This window comes from Pan paniscus, chromosome 5 (genome assembly GCF_029289425.2).
Source record: "Pan paniscus chromosome 5, NHGRI_mPanPan1-v2.0_pri, whole genome shotgun sequence".
In the NCBI taxonomy this organism is placed as follows: domain Eukaryota; kingdom Metazoa; phylum Chordata; class Mammalia; order Primates; family Hominidae; genus Pan; species Pan paniscus.
The window spans coordinates 49,429,644-49,452,428 of record NC_073254.2 but is presented as its reverse complement, the minus strand read 5'-3'; the positions used below and the strand labels follow the sequence as shown (position 1 = coordinate 49,452,428).

General features: G+C 43.5%; 1 protein-coding gene across 13 annotated transcripts in view; it reads right to left on the bottom strand.

Moving 5' to 3' along the window:
- The window catches only part of ANKS1A (ankyrin repeat and sterile alpha motif domain containing 1A), a 203,354-nt gene that overhangs the window by 107,319 nt on the left and 73,250 nt on the right, over positions 1-22,785 (bottom strand). For 8 of the 13 annotated variants that reach the window (XM_034961898.3, XM_034961901.3, XM_034961902.3 and 5 more), the window contains exons 2-8: positions 18,109-18,189; positions 15,245-15,401; positions 12,771-12,833; positions 2,103-2,399; positions 1,262-1,337; positions 875-976; positions 664-765 (exon numbers count right to left, since the gene is read on the bottom strand). In XM_034961898.3, the coding sequence (XP_034817789.3) occupies positions 664-765; positions 875-976; positions 1,262-1,337; positions 2,103-2,399; positions 12,771-12,833; positions 15,245-15,401; positions 18,109-18,189 (878 nt within the window). The remainder of the gene's footprint in view (positions 1-663; positions 766-874; positions 977-1,261; positions 1,338-2,102; positions 2,400-12,770; positions 12,834-15,244; positions 15,402-18,108; positions 18,190-22,785) is intronic. The other 5 variants (XM_034961904.4, XM_063604840.1, XM_063604841.1 and 2 more) reach the window with 2 other exon arrangements.

Below are 22,785 nucleotides of genomic sequence, written 5' to 3'. Positions count from 1 at the left end.
GGAACGGTGGCTCACGCCTGTAATCCCAGAACTTTGGGAAGCTGAGGCAGGCAAATCTCGAGGTCAGGAATTTGAGGCCAGCCTGGCCAACATGGTGAAACCCTGTCTCTACTAAAAATACAAAAAAAAATTAGCTGGGCGTAGTGGGAGGTGCCTGTAATCCCACATACTTGGGAGGCTGAGGCAGGAGAATCATTTGAACCCGGGAGGCAGAGGTTGCAGTGAGCCGAGATCACACCACTGCACTCCAGCCTGGGCAACAGAGTGAGACTCCATCTCAAAAAAAAAAAAAAAAATTTTTATTACTCGTCAACTGTGTACAAGGCACTAGATTGTGATTATGTGTTAGAAAAAGAAGGTTTCACTGAGATTTGAATTCATTTTGAGATGATCCTCTCTACTACACATCTCAGAATAGATCTCACAGAGCCAACTGGAAAAGTGGAGGCTAAAATAAAGTAGGAAAGAGGCCCACAGTCAAAAGCATAAACTATGTCCAATAAAACTTCACATAGTAGTTGGCAAAAAATGAACTGAATATAAACTAAGTACTCACAACCCCCCAAAATTATTATTTAAATTAAGATTTTTCCATTCTGCCCACGAATGTTCAACTCTTTTCAAGCTGAGCACCCCTTTACTGATAGGGGAGAGTTACCTTACCCTGAGACTTCTGTGATATGGAGTCCATACTGGAGATGAGAGGTGGCTGGGGTGGGGCGGTTTTATCTACTTCTTTTGTACTTCTTTTTCCAGTCATGTGATCTACATGGAAAGATCAAAAAATAAAAATAAAAAGTGCTGCACCAAATACAAATGCCTTGGTTCAATTCGTGTGTCCCCTGGTCACCCAGACAGGGAGAAAGGATGATACCTTCAATTAATGCTGCTATTTGCTGGCTCTTTTGAGAAGGCAGTTCCCGAACAGTGTCTAGGGCAGTCAGTCCATGGTTATCTTTTATGTTGACGTCAATTCCTAGAAAGGCACACCAGGTGGACCAGGGGAGTGAGCATTTTCAAGCTAGCCTCCAAAAGGGTCAAATTTTAGGACATTTAAGGCTGTCAGCAGCATGGCCAACATTTTTCATCCAGAGCCATTTAATCCAGCTATTCAAGAACAGTTTACACACTTGTAATCAACCAGTGGAGATACACATACATTGAGTTCAAACACAGCCAGCAAAAATCCCCTTAGGGGACTAGGGAGAAACAATCCCAACCCTGGCATGCTGTGTAGACAAGAGCGCTGCCGACCTCTCACCTGCAGCCAGCAGGATTTGCACCACATCGGTCTTGCCAAACAAAGCAGCCTCATGCAAAGCACTGCCCATCTCCGTCTGGAAAGCAAACGAGAGCGCAGAGCGGGATGTCATCAGAACAGTTTGGTGCGGCTTCACGTGACAAAGGGGACACAGACAAGAAGGGACATAAAATAAAACAAACTACACAAAGCCCTCTGTCATTATCTTTCCAGCTTTTCTTGTGTGGATTCCAAAACCACGATCATGGCCCATACACCAAGGCCATTCTGTGCCACCAGCAGGCCACGTGTGAATAACTGAACAGTTACTCTTAGAGCCATCTACTGGTGAAATGCCTCAGAACTCTACCTTCCTGGGTGGAAGGAGTAATAAGAAGAAAAGTACAACAGAAACACCCTCACTTCAAATGTGGTTTGGTCAACACAACACCTAAGGAATTATTCATCTGAATGGGAAAGGCTAACAAAGAAAGGAAGTGTGGCATTTCTTGCTGGCAACGTCAAGCTGATGAGACTGTGGAGGCGCTAAATGGTGGCAGTGGGAACACATGGATAGGAAGATAATGAAACTTTTCTGGTTTTGAGAGCCAGTCCATAAGCACATCTTTTCAGGGTTTAATGACTACGGATTACCCCCTGAAAAGAAACAAAAAAATAATAGACTTGCTTGAGGAGTTCATTGTTTCTATAGTGTCACATTAGAATGAGTCAGCAAATAAGCATTTGAAACATGATGTGAAACGTGCTAAATAAAGAGCACAGCCCAGCAGCATGGTCCTTGTGCCTTCTGCAAAATGACTGAGTCTCTTGAGATTGGAGGAGCCCCCACCCGCCCTGCTACCTGGTAGTTGCTGTCCATGCCAGCATCGAGGAGGACCTGGACCACGGCTTTGTGGCCATTCCTTGCTGCCAAGTGCAGAGGGGTGTGCTTCTTAGTGTTGCAGCTCAGGAGGTTGGGGTGTGCATTAAGGAGCATTTTCACCACCTCCAGTCGCCCGTACAGTGCTGCCAGGTCCAAAGGGGTCTCGAATTTGTTGTTGCGCATGGTGGGGTCCGTCAGCTCCTCTAAGAGCACCTTCACCACCTCTGTGTGGCCATACTGCGCTGCACAATGCAGGGCCGTCTCGTTGTCATTGTTCTAAAGGGTTAACAAGCAGATCACATCAGAAAGGTCACTGGCAGACAGGCACCTGACTGGGACAACCACTCGTAAAACCACTGAAATTTAAATGAGAAAAATAGCAGCAACACTTGGGGGCTAATAAAAGTCGGAATCCAGGCATACTCCCCCACAAACAAGCCTGACTGGTCTAATCAGTGACACCTTCCCCCAGTGACTGTGAGAGGGGAGAAGTCATCTCTTAAACACTGGCAATGCCCTGTGTGCCATGAAGGAAGGGTCTCCCGGTTGTAAGGAGAGTGAACAAGAAAATGTGGCAGGCATTTGGTGGAAGCCCTGGCAAGATGAATACCAATAATATCACTGCTATTATTTCAGTTTAAACTTCAAATGGTTTTACAATTTGTAGGCATTCAACCCTATGGTTCTGATTCTGGATTTGTCAACCATCCATTGCCTTACACATAAGCTTTTTAATAAAAGTTTTTCATCTGCACAGCTTCTTGCATGCAAATCAATCAGCCAACAGTGAAAGTAACAGAGCAGACTAAAAATCGCTCAAGGTATTAGCCAAAAGCCATTTCCAGGTAAAGGGGGCACTCGGGCTCAGTTACAGAGAAATAAGGGACCCTGACACTGCACTGTGCCTCCCCCAGGAGCCTGCACCAAGCAACGCATGCAGTATCTACTTCATTAAAATGGCAGCCAGCACGGGAAGATGTTTCTTATGTAAGAAAGAGGCAAACGCTGGCATGTTTTGTGTGAGAGGTGCAAAATATTCAAATGTAATATTGCTATCAATTCAAGCTCACAACCCACAGTCCTCTAATGCCAATTTTGTTTCAAACTAAAGACAGAATTTGGGATAAAATGGGAGAATTGTGTGCTTTATCAACCACCAGAGGCAAAATGTTAGTCATTCCAATTATGCTCTTTTACTACTGACAATGTCTAATTAGAGCAGAAATAAAGTAAGTCCCATGACCTCTCCTTTTTGAGAAGCACTGATGAAAATAATTCTCCCACAAGATTTTGAGATTCCTAAATTTATCCAGGAGGCTTCTGCTACTTTTGGGAAAGAAAGCTTAAGAGGGGGTTTGTCAGTTAAGTCAATATTGTGCACCTTTCAGTGGTCAAAAGGTCAAAATTAAATGTTTCTGCAATTGCTTTAATTCTATTAATAACACTAAAAGTAATGGATTAGGAATTACCCAAACATGCATATGCAATTCCATCTGCTTTTGATCTGGCATTTGACTGCATCATTTTTTCCAACTATACCAAGTATACCAGAAAGATCCACAGCTGCTGGGAGCAACTCCCCAAAAGGTGAGAACGATGGCAAAGAAAAATTTTTTAATGAAATAAGGACAGAAAAAGTAGTAGCAGGACACATGCAAAGATAAATGCACACAAATAAACAGAGGATGCAGAGGAAGCTGCACTGAGCTCAAACACAACTCAAGGAGAGCAGCTGCCAGGAAAGTGCCAACAGCCTTCGCTGGCCAGAGGATACAGCCGGCCTGCCAGCCATGGCCTCCTATGATATGACTGGGCCCTGAAAGGCAAATTCCATGTAACCTGAAAGTCTGGAGGAAGGGGAAATGCTGGGCAGAAAGCAAGTCTTTGAGGTCCTCCCTGTGCCAAACAAACCTTTTAGGATACCCATTTGGAAGGCCCTATTAAGCTATGGCATGAGTTTCCTAAGCAAACTTAGAGCTGTCCCTTCAGTTTCTCTCTTTTTTAACCCAACATTTCTCTGGTTGATTATCACTTTCTCTTGATGAACCAACACCTACATTAACAAAAACTCACAGGATCTTTCTGTGGAGTAATTCTGGGGCAGAGTAGTAACCCAAAGAAGTTTAAAAGGATTCTTCAGGTTGTACATCTCAAGATGAGTGTGATAGAAAGAGCCAAGAAAGTCAACTTATTCTTATTAAAATTCCAATCCAGAAAAACTATTTACTCTGAAGCAAATACTACTGTCTCTTTTATATCCAAGTTGTCTCCCAACAACCAGAATAAATTGTTCTTGATTTTATAAAAAGTATGCCATTAGGGCTAAAGAACTGTAAAAGTCTAAACCATCCAGCAAAGAAAAAAAAAAAAAAACTTTTCTCTATTTCTTCTTCGCCAGAATGAAAGCAGCTCTCACAAAGCTGCCCTGCTAAAGGCAAGGTCATAATCACTACTGGCAAATTTCCTGCCTCATGTTAAAAATGGTCTAACCACATCTCTGCAGAAAGTTACACTCATAGACACAGTATAGGGAGCATCTTACTTAGGTTTCAGTCATGCCAGACATGGTCTGGTAACTGTAATACCCAAGTTTATTATATCTGTGGTGACCACATCCATCACTGACACAAGCCATCACGATAAGCTCTTATTACTGTAGGCTTTTTGAGCCTGACAACTATCAGGGCAAGAACTATCACTGATTCTCAAACTGGCTTCATTTTGGAATTACATGGGAGCTTAAAAATAACTAGTAGGGGCCGGGCGCGGTGGCTCATGCCTGTAATCCTAGCACTTTGGAAGGCCGAGGCAGGCAGATCACGAGGTCATGAGATCGAGACCATCCTGGCTAACACAGTGAAACCCCATCTCCACTAAAAATACAAAAAATTACCCGGGCGTGGTGGCGGGCACCTGTAGTACCAGCTACTCGGGAGGCTGAGGCAAGAGAATGGCGTGAACCCAGGAGGCGGAGGTTGCAGTGAGCCGAGATTGCGCCACTGCACTCCAGCCTGGGCGACAGAGCAAGACTCCATCTCAAAAAAACAAACAAACAAAAAAACTAGTAGGAGGTCCAACCTCAGACTTGCCAAAGTAGCACCTCAGAGGGTAAGGTCTAGGAAACTCTTTTTTTTTTTTTTTGAGACGGAGTTTCGCTCTTGTTGCCCAGGCTGGGGTGCAATGGCATGATCTCGGCTCACCGCAACCTCCGCCTCCCAGGTTCAAGCGATTTTCCTGCCTCAGCCTCCCTAGTAGCTGGGATTACAGATATGTGCCACCACGCCTGGCTAATTTTGTAATTTTAGTAGAGACGGGGTTTCTCTATGTTGGTCAGGCTGTTCTTGAATTCCCGACCTCAGGTGATCTGCCCACCTCGGCCTCCCAAAGTGCTGGGATTACATGCGTGAGCTACCGTGCCTGGCAGGCCTAGGAAACTATTATTAAGTGCTGGTTAATACACTCACAAGAAAAGAAAGGATTCTAAGGAGCAGCACAGACTCCTGATCATCTGGAATGTTTCCCTGTCACACCTTCCAAATCTCACTACAGGTGTTCACAATACCTCCAGAGTTTCCAAAATCCTATTACTACTAATCTGGACTGAGAAAATGGAGTGAGAGGAAATAGCCCAAATTTCCCCCAATGCTTTTGCACAAATTCTCCATTCCTACTCATCTTAAGACCCACTTCTGGCTGGGCGCGGTGGCTTATGCCTGTAATTCCAGCAGTTTGGGAAGCCGAGGTGGGCAGATCACGAGGTCAGGAGATCGAGGCCCCCTGGACAACACAGTGAAACCCTGTCTCCACCAAAAATACAAAAATTAGCTGGGTGTGGTGGTGCTTGCCTGTAATCCCACCTACTCAGGATGCTGAGGCAGGAGAATCGCTTAAACCTGGGAGGCGGAGGTTGTAGTGAGCCAAGATTGCACCACTGCACTCCAGCCTGGGTGACAGAGTGAGACCCCATCTCAAAAAAAAAAAGGAAGAAAGAAACTTTTTCCTGACCTTTCTCCTCTTGGAACTATTTCAGGACCATCACCTCCTAGTGCTCAGATTACAGCCCAACTGCACACTTACCCCTTGTTGGCAGATACTGAAGTTAGGGACACCTGGCCTATAGCTATCTGCAGCAATGAAAGTACAGGCCCTAGAAAAACATACCATAATGGAAAGAAAGGAAAAACTAGGTCTGAGATTGAAAGGACACAGGAGAAGCATGAAAGCAAGTCCATCATGTGGAAGAAGAGTTAGACTTACTCTGTATTGTTCTGGAAAGCAGAACTCTGATCCAAAAAAAAATGGAAGGTTTAGGAAGATAGATGCCAATCAAACTCAACAAACCAAAACTCAATGGAATCCGAAAACAGGCTGCCAAGTAGTAATGAGTTCTGTTTGTTATTAGGGAAAACAAGCAAACAATTAAAATACGGGGTAGAGGGTCACCTTTCAAATGATAGAAAGATTCCTGCTCTATGTGGAAGGTTGGCCTAAATTGGTGGTTCTCAAACCAGCTTTTAGAATTACATGGGAACTAAAAAAAAAAAAAAAAAATGCTAGTAGTAGGTTTACCCCAGATTTGTAGGCACCAACTTAAGCAATCAATCATAATCATCAAGAATGAGACAAACCAACGTTATGTGCCTTGTTGATGCAAAGCACTAAAAAGGACATACATAATACCACTTCCATGGCGCTCCTGCCAAAAATGTATACCCAGAATCTAATCATAAGGAAATATCAAACAAAGCTAAATTGAAAGACAGTATACAAAACAACTGCCCTGTGCTCTTAAAAACCATCCATGTCATGAAAGGCTAAGAAAGGCCGAGGAACTGTTCCATATTATTAATATGTATGATCCTGGACTGGATTCTCGATCATAAAAAAATTGCTCTAAAGGGCATTTTTGAGACAACTGGTAAAATTTGAACATGGATTCTATATTACATAATGGTATTGTATCAATATTGAATTTTCCAAATGTAATAAATGTATTGTGGCTTTATAAGCGAATGTCCTTGTTCTTAGGAGATTTAGGTCAAAGAACTAACTAATACCAAAATGGAAGTGTTTAGGATTAAAGGGTCATAATGTCCATGACTTAACATCAAATATTTCATCAGTGACAACAATTATTGCATACACACACACACACACACGCACACACACAGAAAGAGAAAAAGCAAAGGTAGCAAAATGTTAACACTGGAGTATCAAGAAGAGTGTACCATAGTTCATGGCATTATTCTTAAAACTTTAAGTTACAAGTTTTTTTTTTTTTAATAAAAAGTTTTTTAGAAGCTTGCAGGTGATACTAATGCAACCAGAAAGGTTGATTATATTTAGAGGCAACTGGTCTAGATAAAATTCCAAGTCCCTTTCAGTTCTAAGACTGTGAAATCATTTTAAATGTACCAAAAAAATAGATCTGCCCTAATATTAATTTGATTGTTACTCATTTTATGACTCAGACTAAGGAAGAACTGTTAAGAGGGGGAAAATGAGCAATTTTCATGGTTCTGCCTTAGCTAAGGATAATTTACATTTGGCTGGTTTACACCGACCTGTTGAAAAAGGCCCCAAATGTCGAAAAAGAACATGAAAGCTCCTAAAAACTACTTCTGCTCCCAAAATAAGCCATCTGAGACTTCTTAATTTGTACAGGTGCCTGACAGAACTTAGCACTCAAAAGTACTTTAACAAAACAATTCCTAGACATAAGCCAGATCTATAAAAATCCACTGAATCAGGACAAAACCTAGGGGGATCAGATCAGTTTTTCTTTTCTTTTCTTTTTTTTTTTTTTGAGATGGAGTCTCCTCTGTCATCCAGGTTGGAGTGCAGTGGCGTAACCTTGGCTCACTGCAACTTCTACCTCTCGGGTTCAAGTGATTCTCCTGCCTCAGCCTCCCGAGTACCTGGGATTACAGGCATGCACCACCACGCCTGGCTAATTTTTGTATTTTTAGTAGTCACGGGGTTTCACCATGTTGGCTAGGCTGGTCTCGAACTCCTGACCTCAAGTAATCCGCCAGCCTCAGCCTCCCAAAGTGCTGGGATTACAGGTGTGAGTCACCATGCCTGGTCAAAGGAGGTTAGATTTGAATCAGCTCAAGAAGGGTTTGCATTCTCAGCACAACCCAAACAGCTTTACCTCTCTGTTTCTATTATTATTATTATTTTTTTTTTTTTTGAGACAGGGTCTCACTCTGTTGCCCAGGTGACAGTGATCACTGCAGCCTCAAACTCCTGGGCTCAAACTATCCTCCCACCTCAGCCTCCCGAGAATTTGGGATACAGGCATGTACCACTATCCACTATGCCTGGCTAATTTTTTATTTTTTCTAGAGATGGGATCGCATTATGTTGCCCAGGCTGGTCCCAAATTCCTGGGCTCAAGCAGTCTTCAGCCCCAGCCTCCCAAATTCTGGGATTACAAATGTGAGCCACTACACTGGCCAGCTTTCCTTTTTTTTTTTTGGTTTTTTTTTTTTTTGAGTCTCACTCTGTTGCCCAGGCTGGAGTGCAGTGGCACAATCTCAGCTCACTGCAACCTCTGCCTCCTGGGTTCAAGCGATTCTCCTGCTTCAGCCTCCCTAGTAGCTGGGATTACAGGCACATGCCACCACATCCAGCTAATTTTTGTATTTTTAGTGGAGATGGGGTTTTGCCATGTTGGCCAGGCTGGTCTCGAATCCCTGACCTCAGGTAATCCACCAGCCTCAGCCTCCCAAAGTGCTGGGATTATGCCTGTAATTCCAGCACCTGGCCTCAGCTTTACTCTTAATGTAGTTTGCATCAATTGGCCTTTCAGGGAAGAGGCAAAGGGAATTATTTCCAAAGAAAGAAGTATGTTCTTACTACATTTAAACTAATTTTATTTTATATGTGCAAAATTAAAGGATAGGAAAATGTACTTTCAAGAACCAAAGTCTTACCCTTTATCAAAGCTTTATAAGCTCACTAAATTAACCACTGTTGGGAAAACAATCACTTCAAGTTTCCTCCCCATAAAAGAAAACTCTGAATAGACTAACTGAATAAGGTTTCATTAAGCGTCATCTACTAGTAACAAAAACAGATTCCAAAAATGCCTTTGCAGAAATACATTATATACACTTTAAAAAATTAGTATCTCAAATATTACTAGTTACCAGATATTTTTACTTTATGTATATTATCTTATTTAAACTCCAAAACAATCCAGCAAGGTAGATTATAGTGCCGCATTTTACAGAAGAGGAAACTGAGGCTCAGAGAAATTAAGTAACTTGCTTAAGTCAACAAAACTAATAAGTTGCATCCCAGAACTTAAACTCTGGTCTGACATGAAAGCCTATGACTTATGAGTTTTTCACTCTATCACTCTACTTCCAAAACAAAAAACAAAAAAACTAAGATAAGAGTATCTTCCTATTCTGAAGACTAGAAAACAGAATTTAAAGAGCAGGGCAATCACTGCACTTCAGCCTGGGCAACAGAGGGAGACCCTTTCTAAAATGAAAGAAAGAAAGGAAAGGGGAAGGGAAGGGGAAGGGAAGGGGAAGGGAAGAGGAAGGGAAGGGGAAGGGAAGGGGAAGGGAAGAGGAAGGGAAGGGGAAGGGAAGGGGAAGGGAAGGGGAAGGGAAGGGGAAGGGAAGGGGAAGGGGAAGGGAAATGGAAGGGGAAGGGAAGGGGAACGGAAGAGGAAGGGGAAGGGAAGAGGAAGGGGAAGGGAAAGGGAAGGAGAAGGGAAGGGGAACGGGAAGGGAAGGGGAAGCGAAGGGGAAGGGGAACGGGAAGGAGAAGGGGAAGGGGAAGGGAAGGGGAAGGGAAGGGGAAGGGAAGGGGAAGGGAAGGGGGAAGGGGAAGGGAAGGGGAAGGGAAGGGGAAGGGGAAGGGAAGAGGAAGGGGAAGGGAAGAGGAAGGGGAAGGGAAGAGGAAGGGGAAGGGAAGGTGAAGGGGAAGGGAAGGGGAAGGGGAAGGGAAGGGGAAGGGAAGGGGAAGGGGAAGGAGAAGGGAAGGGGAAGGGGAAGGGAAGGGGAATGGAAGGGGAAGGGGAAGGGAAGGGGAAGGGAAGGGGAAGGGGAAGGGAAGGGGAAGGGGAAGGGAAGGGGAAGCACAAGGGAAGGGGAAGGGGAAGGGAAGGGGAAAGGGAAGGGGAAGGGAAGGGGAAGGGAAGGGGAAGGGGAAGAGGAAGGGAAGGGGAAGGGAAGGGGAAGGGGAAGGGAAGGGGAAGGGAAGGGGAAGGGAAGGGGAAGGGAAGGGGAAGGGAGGGGAAGGGGAAGGGGAAGGGAAGGGGAAGGGGAAGGGAAGGGGAAGGGGAAGGGAAGGGGAAGGGAAGGGGAAGGGAAGGGGAAGGGAAGGGGAAGGGAAGGGGAAGGGAGGCGAAGGGGAAGGGAAGGGGAAGGGAAGTGGAAGGGGAAGGGAAGGGGAAGGGGAAGGGAAGGGGAAGGGGAAGGGAAGGGGAAGGGGAAGGGAAGGGGAAGGGGAAGGGGAAGTGAAGGGGAAGGGGAAAGGAAGGGGAAGGGAAGGGGAAGGGAAGGGGAAGGGAAGGGGAAGGGAAGGGGAAGGGAGGCGAAGGGGAAGGGAAGGGAAGGGAAGGGGAAGGGAAGGGGAAGGGAGGGGAAGGGGAAGGGAAGGGGAAGGGAAGGGGAAGGGGAATGGAAGGGGAAGGGAAGGGGAAGGAGAAGGGAAGGGGAAAGGGAAGGGGAAGGGAAGGGGAAGGGAAGGGGAAGGGAAGGGGAAGGGAAGGGGAAGGGAAGGGGAACGGGAAGGGAAGGGGAACGGGAAGGGAAGGGGAAGGGAAGGGGAAGGGGAAGGGAAGGGGAAGGGGAAGGGGAGGCGAAGGGGAAGGGAAGGGGAAGGCGAAGGGGAAGGGAAGGGGAAGGGGAAGGGAAGGGGAAGGGGAGGGGAAGTGAAGGGGAAGGGAAGAGGAAGGGGAAGGGGAAGCACAAGGGAAGGGGAAGGGGAAGGGAAGGGGAAGGGAAGGGGAACGGGAAGGGAAGGGGAAGGGAAGGGGAAGGGGAAGGGAACGGGAAGGGAACGGGAAGGGAAGGGGAAGGGAAGGGGAAGGGGAAGGGAAGGGGAAGGGGAAGGGAAGGGGAAGGGGAAGGGAAGGGGAAGGGAAGGGGAAGGGAAGGGAAGGGGAAGGGAAGGGAAGGGAAGGGGAAGGGGAAGGGGAAGGGAAGGGAAGGGGAAGGGGAAGGGGAAGGGGAAGGGGAAGGGAAGGGGAAGGGAGGGGAAGGGGAAGGGGAAGGGAAGGGGAAGGGAGGGGAAGGGGAAGGGGAAGGGAAGGGAAGGGGAAGGGAAGGGGAAGGGGAATGGAAGGGAAGGGGAAGGGGAAGGGAAGGGGAAGGGAGGTGAAGGGGAAGGGAAGGGGAAAGGAAGGGGAAGGGAAGGGGAAGGGGAAGGGAAGGGGAAGTGAAGGAGAAGGGGAAGGGAAGGGGAGGGCAAGGGGAAGGGGAAGGGAGGGGGAAGGAGGTAAGAAAGAGTAAGCCAAAACAAAACTGATGTGCTCCACTACCTAAGGTCAAATTGCTTCTCTACCATTAAGACCCAACAGCTGAACAAAATCTCCCACAGGGCCTTCCTAGGTCCAGCCCATAGGGGGCTTCCTTTGCTAAATCACTATTTCTCAAAAGCATGAAATATCTGCCTTGTGTTTGGAAACATACAGAAGTACCTTATGTTTCTCTTCCCCAAGGCAGCTGTTTTCAGAACAAGTAAAAGGTAGCTAATGTGGATAATGTAGTGTCTCGAGCACACTCCAGACTGTTGCCAAAAAGCAAACTTCATCTGAATAAAATCTTTGACCAAAACCAGCGGGTGAGAGCACCAAGGAAAGAGGCTAACACCATCACCCAATGAACAAGCTCTGCTGCTCAGATGTGGTAAAGGCTGAGGGGCAGACAGGGCTGGCCTGTTCATCACCAGGCCCATCAGACTACTCTTTGTCCCAGCCTCACAGGGAGGGAGACTAAGGCTCCCTTGGTCCTGCAACATCGTTTCCTATTTCAGAACGCTTCCTGGGTCAAGAGTGATCAAGCAGAGAGAAGCTAATGGCTGGAGATATTGGGTCGTGGTTTTAAAGCATCAGGCAGAGATGCACAAACTCCAGGAGATGAGAGAAGAGTCATGCAACAGCTTTTAAAGGAATAAAATGGATCAACCATGTCCTTTCCTCCACATCTCCACCATTAGCTATTGAAACCTGAAAATCAGATTCCATTTCAAAAGACAGATAGAAAGTAGGTTAAAAATATTTTTTAATTCCAGGAGGTACAACTTAATCATTTTTTCTATGCTTATTTAAAAAGTAAGATAATTTGACATCTCTTAACAGCATTTAAAAAATTTTAAGAATCAAAATTGTAAATTAAGTATGTAATATGGTCCTTTCTATTTCCCCATTCCTGCCATTTCAAATATTCCAGAAAAAACCACCCACCATTTCCCAAATTAGTATGGGTTTTAAAAATAAAGCCAAAACCCACTGCAGCTGCATTTTCCCATTCCCAGACAAGCCAAAAGCAGATGGACTGAAGCAGACAACAGTCAGCGTGATGAGGAGGACCCTGAGTGGACAAGAGTAGAAGCGGAGAGGACCAAAGAGGAGGTACAGCTTGGAGAAATGATGCAGAGAATTCCTGGCAGCAAAGTACACACCTTGGCATTGATATAAGGGTCAAAGGGGCCGTACTTTTTGAGTTCTTTGATCTCAAGAGCATTCTACAAAAAGGAGAGGAAAAGAAAAAGTGATGACAAAATGGATGAAATATATCAAAGCAATACACAGCCCTGAGGGAACCCAACCCTAGAACAACTTGAATCTGCCCTCTGGATGCCTCAAAGGGAAGTTAATAAGAAAGACAACCTCCAGGGCACCCTACTCTTACCCCCCTTTAATCTAAGCATCCTACTGGAACCATATTAATGGTTTTAAAATGAATCAATATAGTACTTGTAACCACTAGCTAGATCCATTAAAGTCTTCAAGCTACTGCAGACATCTTGCCCAGCTTCTGCCCACCACCTGCCTACCAGATACTCAAAGCACTGGGCTGGGGTCCCACTTATCAACTGATACTCCAAGCAGGAGGCAGCTGTGAACAGGTTAAGCTAGCACACTCAAGTAGCTCAAAAATCCAAGCAGCTGTGTTTCAAGGCAAACGTGAGCAAAGAGGATTAGAAATGGTTGCTGAAAATTTCTTAAATGAGAAGGACTTTAATGGATGACCAGTCTTTCCAACATTGAAGAATATTAGTTACAAGCAAACTTCATTATGCATTTCCTCCAGAGAAGAGAAATGACCACTTTAGCTAGGAGGAGTAAAATTGCACTTAGATTCTAAAGAGGTAATTCTAAACAGATACTTTTCATTCCCAAATGTTATAAACAAACATCCTCACTGATGATTTTAAATGTCTGTTGCTCACCTACCCAGAAAATACAGCCCAAAAGGGGACAGGAAGGCTGATTAACAGCTATATACACACAATCTCCAAATCAAGAGATTTGGGAGCACTATTTTAATTTTCTCATGTCTCAGAATGAAGCTGCCCCCCTCAGAATCAAAGTCATGCTTTTAACAGCTAACTGAGAACTGCATGAGTCTCCTGACAGATGGACTTGCCAGGATAATTTCCTATTTTTTGAGGGAAAACTTTGATCTAATCCTACAGGTAATTTAACAATCCCCTCTCGGCAAAGTCATTAGAAAAATAGTCCTAAGCTTACTGAGAAACATCAATATCTCCCTCCTTCTAGGAACTGAGAAAAGTATCTGCTTCAGTTCAGAGCAGAGAGAGGAAAGGGGAGAATGGCTTATCATATAAGGAATGCCCGTCTCCTCTCAAACTTGCACACAACTTCCAACCCAAATGACAGGGAGTTGTATTTGTAAGAGGCTTGTTTAAAACTTGCATAATCCAAGTACAATTTTTTCCAAAGATATAAATGTAAAGAACAGGTATATTCTCAGAGTAACTAAATCCATGGCCATTATACGGTTATTTTTGCTCAAATCCTGCCTTTTTCATTTTCTAAGAATCATCTCTGCTTTTTCAAAGCATGCTTACTCGGAGGACATCATGGAAATGATCTTCATTCCACTGAATCACCTCTGACCTCCCCTCACATGTTCCTGATTTGTGAGTTCATTTTTTGGCACTAGCATGAGTACTTATACTGCTGCAAGTTCTGATGTATGTAAAACAAGAGCATGGTTTACACAGTACTGACAAACACTGGGAAAGTTACATTGCCATGTCAATGGCATAAACAGAATTTACTTTTACTTTTGAGACAGGGTCTCACTCTGTCACCCAGGCTGCAGTGCAGTGGCATGATCATGGCTCACTGCACCCTCAAACTCCTGGGCTTAAGTGATCCCCCGTCTCAGCCTCCTGAGTAGCTGGGACTACAGGTGTGTGCCACCACATCCGGCCTTTTTTTTTTAAAATTTTTTATAGAGATGGGGCCTGGGGGGTTGGGGCTCCTCACTGTGTTGCTCAGGCTGGTCTCAAACTCCTGGCCTCAAGCAATTCTCCTGCCTCAGCCTTCCAAAGTGCTGGGATTACAAGCATGAGTCACCACACCCAGCCCACAGTTAATTAAGCTCACCAGCTTGAAACTGACTCCATGCAATTTTGTAGGGTTTGCATTATTTCAAATTTTGCACATAAAGTGAATACAGTTGGCCCTTCATATCCACAGGTTTCCATCCATGGTTAAGTCTGCACATGCGGAACCCACAGACAGAGACAGCTAATGTTACTTTGCCGTTTTACATAAGGGACTTGAGCATCCTTGGATTTTGGTATCTATGGGGAGGTCCTGGAAACGAAGGGCTGACTGTGTATACATTTTTATTCTAGTACTATTCCAAATATGCATGAGTCAAATGCATATAAAATACATCCTCATAGTATAAGATCTACTAAGAAGAGTAGAACTGGGAAGAGGGGAATCACAATTAGGGTATGGAAGAGGTGGTTCCATGCTAAGGAACTGATTATCAAAATGAAAAAAAAGGAAGAGCTGGTTCTCTGAGATTTGAACTATGGGGCTAAGATGGTGATGGGGTTGCCACATCTGGCTATAGCTGAATGGAGGAAGGAAAGCCTCCCTTCCTTCCGACCTGTTCATTGACTCTGGTGTGTGAAGGCCCTTGATGGATGAGCAACCGCACTATCTGGGCATCTCCTTTCCAGGCTGCCAAATGCAGAGGGTAGCAGCCTTTTGAGTCAGCCACGTTGGTCAGCGCATCGTTCCTCAGAAGAACCTCGACCACATCCCTAGAAGGCAAAAATCAATCATGAGTTGGTAGAACTCAGAAGTCTTTCCAGCTAACAGCTCTTTACACCTATATGGCACAAAGCCCTTTCACAGATATCTCATTTGGCTCCTGTGTCTCTACCTGAGCTCACCACCCCAGCTTTTCCTTTTATTCCATGAGCTACTTGTACAGCTGCTGATATGCAGCAGAACCACCTTGAGCCATGCTATGCTGACTCATCACCTTTCTGTTTAGGCTTTCTTGGTAATCCGTCTGTTTTCTACTACTTTGAAAATGTCTGGACTCTTTGTCCAAACCTGTTTCCTTGTTTATGATGTTTAAACAGCATTCAAGTGTTGAATTTACATAAAAGTAATCATACAAGACAAATATTATTATTCACCACATTATTCAGAGCATTTAGTGATGTAGGAGCTGAAAGCAGAGAGGCCAAGCAGAACAAAAGTTATTGCAGGCTGGGCAGAGTGGCTCACACCTGTAATCCCAGCACTTTGGAAGGCTGAGGCGGGTGGATCACCTGAGGTCAGGAGTTCAAGACCAACCTGGCCAACATAGCGAAACCCCGTCTCTGCTAAAAATACAAAAATTAGCTGGGTGTGGTGGTGGGCACCTATAATTCCAGCTACTTGGGAGGGTGAAGCAGGGAGAATTGCTTGAACCCAGGAGGCAGAGGTTGTAGTGAGCTGAGATTGCGCCATCGCACACCAGCCTGAGTGACAGAGCGAGACTCTCTCTCAAAATAAATAAATAAATAAATAAACAAATAAATAAATAAATAGTTATTGCAAAAGTAAGCCAGACACATATGTTATCATTTGATATCCCCAGAAAGAGGAACTTGCTTTTTTCCTGGTGACAGCACTAATTAAACACATACCAGTATATAATTATCCCTATGAATGTGAGGTCAAAGAAAATCCCCACTGTAAATCAAAACAGCATCTGGAAATGAACTTGGCTAACAAACTATAGTCATTTAAGTTCAAGATTCACTTTAATTCAGATTACCCCACTATATATGGGAACAGTGTTCTCTATAGATTTCTTTTTAGCTATATCTAAGATGGCTACAGAAAAGACTTAATGATCATATTCAGTATATTTTAGAAATGTTTAATGTTGAAGGAAACAACCACTGCCTCTTTTTGGTATGTTGGAGTCAATTACGGTGGGTCAAATATTGGACAAGTGACACAAAATACTCTAAGGTAGAGGGCTCTGGAGCTCCTTGCTCAGCAAAATCTAAAATGATTCCAATAATCCCTCCTCATAAAAACTACACTGCTGGCCGGGCGCAGTGGCTCATGCCTGTAATCCCAGCACTTTGGGAGGCTGAGGCAGGTGGATCACCTGAGGTCAGGAGTTTGAGACCAGTCTGACCAACATGGTGAAACCCCGTCTCTATTAAAAATACAAAAATTAGCTGGGTGTGGTGGCGGGCGCCTGTAATCCCAGCTACTCAGGAGGCTGAGGCAGGAGAATTGCTTGAACCCGGGAGGTGGAGGTTGCAGTGAGCCAAGATCATGCCACTGCACTCCAGCCTGGGCAACAAGAATGAAACTCCATCTCAAAAACAAAAACAAAAACAAAAACAAAAAAACGACACTGCTGCTACTTATTGCCTATAGTACTTGTTTTCCTTTAACACCTTCTATTCTGTTACACTCTGGTTTACATTCTTCGACATCCTGGCAAACCCACTCACTGTGCTCCCCGACAATGCCTGCCCCTTTGCTGGGCAACCTGAAAGGCAGTGCCCAATCACTTAAGCCTATGCCTTCTCTCTCAAATTCTCCCCAAAGCATGCCTCCTCCAGAGAACGTTCCACACAAATCCCACCCAGTTCCTAATAACTTCTCTATACTCAGGAGAATTACACAGGCCATTTAATGTATTTTTTTCCCCTTAAAAAGGGTTCTTGTGTACAGGGCTAATTTTATGAGGAAAGAATGGCAGGCAAGAAGAGAGAGTAAATAAATAACTATTGAAACAGAAGACAGCTTTCTCATGACCACTTAATCTATTTTCAGTTTATTGAGCAGTTAGTTACCTAATAGATTCCAGCCCCTTTATGTTCTGGCTGCCCCAAATTTGATCATCATACCTAGAACATTATGTAGCACTGGAACATTCCAGAGGGAAAAAGAACAAGCAGAAGAAAAGGTAAAACTTAACTCTTGGCTGAAGATTTTTTGGTGGGTAGGGTGGGGAAGGATGTTTAAATTATACAAGAAAGAAAGACACAGAAATGCTGAATGAACTGAACTTAGGTTTGTTTTTCTCTGTTTCTCAGTGCCACCGCTTAGCAAACCTTTGTTTTGTTTTTGTTTTTTAGAGATAGGGTCGCTCTGTCACCCAGGCTGGAATGCAATGGCACAATCATAGCTCTCTGCAGCCTCAAACTCCTGGGCTTAAGCAATCCTCCTGCCTTAGCCTCCTGAGTAGCTAGGACTTCAGGCATGCTACCATGCCTGATTAATTAAAAAAATTTTTTTTTTTTTTGTGGAGATGGAGGCTTGCTTTGTTGCCCAGGATGCTCTCAAACTCAGCTTCATGTGATCCTCCCACCTCGGCCTCCCAAAGTGCTGGGATTACAGGCATGAGCCACTAAGCTCAGCCAGCAAACTTTTCTAGGAAATGAAAAGGCAACGTGAAGGCCTGGGTTCTGAAGGGTGAAGGCAGGGATGTAGTACATTGATACTTACTTATGGCCATTCAAAGCAGCATGGTGCAGGGGTGTGTAGCCAGTGCTGTCAACACAGTTCACATTTGGCCCTCTCCACATGCTATCGGGGAAAAAAAAAGAGAGAGAGACATAGATTTCACAGACCGAAGTCACAAACCAAAGTTAGAGATAGCTAGCTAATTAGTAAAGATTTCTGTGTGGTGTTCAACCAGACCAGTTACTTCCAAATGACTCCTGATAACACACAGCAGCTATACACTGCAGAGATGCATAGCACTGAGGGTACACTGCAATGGTTTGCTGAACAGAGTCAAGTGTCAAGACAACAGTGTCATCGCTCTAGAGTCTGTTCTTCTAGTACTCCCAGGATTGCAAAAACAGCTCATTGAAAGGTCATCAAAGACAGAACCAAACCTCTCCGCCAGTCACAGGTATTGACCACTCACTCCTGTACTGGTGACTGAAGGTTTAAGAGAGACCTCAACACAGATCAGATAATCAAGACGAGCTAATGAGCAAGGATCAAGGACAAAAAAGCACCAGGAGACGTGTCTTAAGATGCAAGAGACGATTTTGCCTTTCCTTTGTAAAGATGTCTTATTAATTAAAAAAAAACAATCTATAATTGGAGTGTCTTATCTGACTTAAAAATACCATAGGAGGGAAGCTGAAATGTTACCTTACTTAATCCTCAAAGCCTTTGTTCTTATTTCTGTTTCTGCATTGGCCTTACTGCATTGACCAGAGCTTCTAAAATAATATCAAATAATCCTAAAAGCCTTAGTTCTTATTTCTGTTTCTGCAAACTTTACTGCATTGGCTAGAGCTTCTAAAATAATATCAAGTAGCAGAGGGCAAACTTGTTTTGTTCCTGCTTCTAATGAGAATGCCTCTAATGATTTGAGGTAGATACTCTGTAACTTGTAAAGGAAGTATCCTATTTTTTTCCCCCAAAAAGTATTATTAGAAATAGTTGGTTAAATATATTTTCTGCATCTATGGAGATAATAGTTTTTCACATTTTACAACCTAATATGTTATCAATAGGTTTCTTAATATTAAGCCATTCTTGGAGTAAACTTAATTGGCCATTTCCATTATGACCTTATTGGTAAATTCTACCTGAGAGCATCTACTTGAGAGTAGATTATTTAGGATCTATATTCATAATTGAGACTGATTTAAAGTTCTTGCTTTTTGTGCTACTGTTACTGGATGGTATCAGTGTTAGGTTAAAGTCACAGGTCAGCTGGGCAGCTGTCTACTCATTTCCATATTGAAGAATCAATGACACAGGCCAGGTGCGATGGCTCATGCTTATAATCCCAGCACTTTGGGAAGCTGAGGCGGGCCAATCAGTTGAGGCCAGAAGTTTGACACCAGCATGCTCAACGTGGTGAAACCCTCTACTAAAAATACAAAAATTAGCTAGGTGTGGTGGTGTGCACCTATAATCCCAGCTACTCGGGAGGCTGAGGCAGAAGAATTGCTTGAATCCAGGAGTCAGAGGTTGCAGGGAGCCAAGATCACACCACTGCACTCCAGCCTGAGAGACAGAGAGAAACTCCATCTCAAAAAAAAAAAGACAATGACAGAGCACTAAAATTATAAAGAATCACCAGTAAAGCCATCTCAGCCCAGAGCCTTTATGCTCAGTGTTGGAAACAATATTATTTATAAAATTTTGGCCGGGTATGGTGGCTCACACCTGTAATCCCAGCATTTTGGGAGGCTAAGGTGAGTGGATCACCTGAAGTCAGAAGTTTGAGACCAGTCTGACCAACATAGGGAAACCCGTCTCTACTAAAAATACAAAAATTAGCCGGGCATGGTGGCGGGCACCTGTAGTCCTAGCTACTCAGGAGGCTGAGACAGGAGAATTGCTTGAACCTGGAATGCAGAGGCTGCAGTGAGCCAAGATCGTGCCACTACACTCCAGCCTAGGTGACAGAGTGAGACTCGATCTCAAAATAAATAAATAATAAAATAAAATTTTAGCAATAGGCATCAACAGACAAATTATTATAACTACAGTACAGACACAGAGTAGAATATCATATACCAGTTACACTGCTATGTAATAAGACAAAAAAAAGATTATAATGTTAAGGAGAAAAAAGAAACAAAATTATAAATACCATATAGTCATAGCTCAGAAAGGATGAAATTAATCAGGAGAGTAGATTAAGTGCACAAGTTTACTCTACCTCCTGTCTAAAGTTCCCTGAAGTGACAGAAAAGATATCCCACCCTACACAGATAGAGAGCTATAGACAGATAAACAGATTCACACCAAGAAAATTTTAAAAGACACCATCAAGTAAGCAGCAATGCTGAGGAATTACTAAAAGGCAGAAAGTAGACAAGGTCAGATCTACAGAGACACAATCTAGAAGAATGCAAATTAAAACATTCATTGACAAAAATGAACATAATGATATTATCAAGTGTTTCTAAATATTAGGAAAACAAGCACTCTTAAACACCACTGGTATGAGTTTAAACTGGTAAATTCCTTTGGGAAGACAATTTGGCACCATCGATCAAAACCAAAAATAGGATTCACTTTGAGCCAGCAATTCCACTTCCAGGCAATTACTCAACAGAAATACTTGTACATGTGCACAAAGACACATGCTGGTACAGGACTGCTTCATTGTAAGAGTTAAAAACTAAAAACTTAATGTCTATCCATAGGCAAGCAGTAAAATATTAGGTATACTCCTAAAATACAATACTACGTAACCATCAACGACAACAGTAATAACAAAGGAAAGAAAACAAATTGGACCTTTAAGTCCTGACATGGAAAGATTTCCCAAGACATACCATGTTATAAGAAAGCGACGAAAGAAGGCATTGTATAACACACCGCTGCAAATGGATGGTGACTGGAAGAGCACTCACCAAATGCTGACTGTGCTCACCTCTGGGGAAGAAAATCTCTGTATTAGGGAGCACTGCAGATGATGAAGAGAGACTTTCCTATTGCGTTCTGTATTCTACCACAGTTTAAAACACTTAACAGTGAGAATCTATTCACATAGTGCTTTTATAATAATAATATTGTAAAAGAAAGGGGGAATCATCTATGCGCAAGGAAAAGAAGACAAAAAAAGTCAAAATGTTAATAAAACACAGCTGTATATGGGTGACAAGCCACTTTAATGAGCATGTAGATATTAGGTTTAGTAGAAAAAGTGGGATTCTGTACAGCAAAGGAAACCGCCAGCACAGTAAAAAAGACCACTTATGGAATAGGAGGAAATATTTGCAAACCATACATCTGCTAAGAGGTTAATATCCAAAATATATAAAGAACTCAAAACAACTCAATAGCAAGAAAGCAAATAACCTGATTGGAAACACTGGGCAAAAGATCTGAAAAGACATTTCTCAAAAGAAGACATACAAATGGCCAATAGGTATATGAAAAAATGCTCAACATCACTAGTCATTAGAGAAATGCAAATTAAAACCAAAATGATATATCACCTCACACCTATTAGAATGGCTATTACCGAAAAGACAAAAGGTAAGTGTTAGCAAGGATGTAGAGAAAAGAGCACCTTGCACACTGTTGGTAAAAACAAAAATTAGTACAGCCATTTACAGAAAACAGTACGAAGTTCCTCAGAAAATTAAAAATATAACTACCATATGAACCAGCAATTGTACTACTGGGTATATCCAAACAGAATAAAATCAGTATATGGAAGAAATATCTGCACTTCCATGCTCATTGCAGCATTACTCACAGTAGCTGAGATATGGAATCAACCTACCTGTCCATCAATGGACAAATGAATAAAGAAGATGTGGTATATATAAACAATGACATACTTTCCTTAAGAAAGGAAGGAAAATCCTGTCATTTGTAATAACATTTATCAACCTAGAGGACATTATGGTAATAAAATAAGCCAGGCACAAAAAGACAAATACTGTATGATTTCACTTACATATGGAATCTAAAAATGCTGAACTCACAGAAGCAGAGCATAGAATGGTGGTTACCAGGAGCTGGAGGGGGTGATGTCGGGGAGATGTTGGTCAAAGGAACAAAATTTCAGTCAGGAGGGATAAATTCAAGAGATTTACTGTACAATAAGGCAATTATACTTAATAACAACGTATTATAATCTTAAAAATCGCAGCCGGGTGTGGTGGCTCATGCCTGTAATCTCAGTACCTTGGGAGGCTGAGGCAGGCGGATCACCTGTGGTCAGGAGTTCGAGACCAGCCTGGCCAACAAGGCGAAACCCCGCCTCTACTAAAAATACAAAAATTAGCTGGGTGTGGTAGCACATGCCTGTAATCCCAGCTACTCGGGAGGCTGAGGCAGGAGAACTGCTTGAACCTGGGAGGCAGAGGTTGCAGTGAGCCGAGATCGTGCCATTGTGCTCCAGCCTGGGCGACAGAGCAATATCCCATCTCAAAAGAAAAAAAAAAAGAAAGAAGGAAAGAAAGAAAAAAGCACTAAGAGCGTTGGTGTTTTTGTTTGTTTGTTTTGTTTTGTTTTGTTTTTGAGACAGAGTCTCGCTCTGTCACGCAGGCTGGAGTGCAATGGTGGGATCTCGGCTCACTGCAACCTCTGCCTCCCGGGTTCAAGCGATTCTCCTGCCTCAGCCTCCTGAGTAGCTGGGACTACAGGCGCATGCCACCATGCCTGGCTAATTTTTTTTGTATTTTTAGT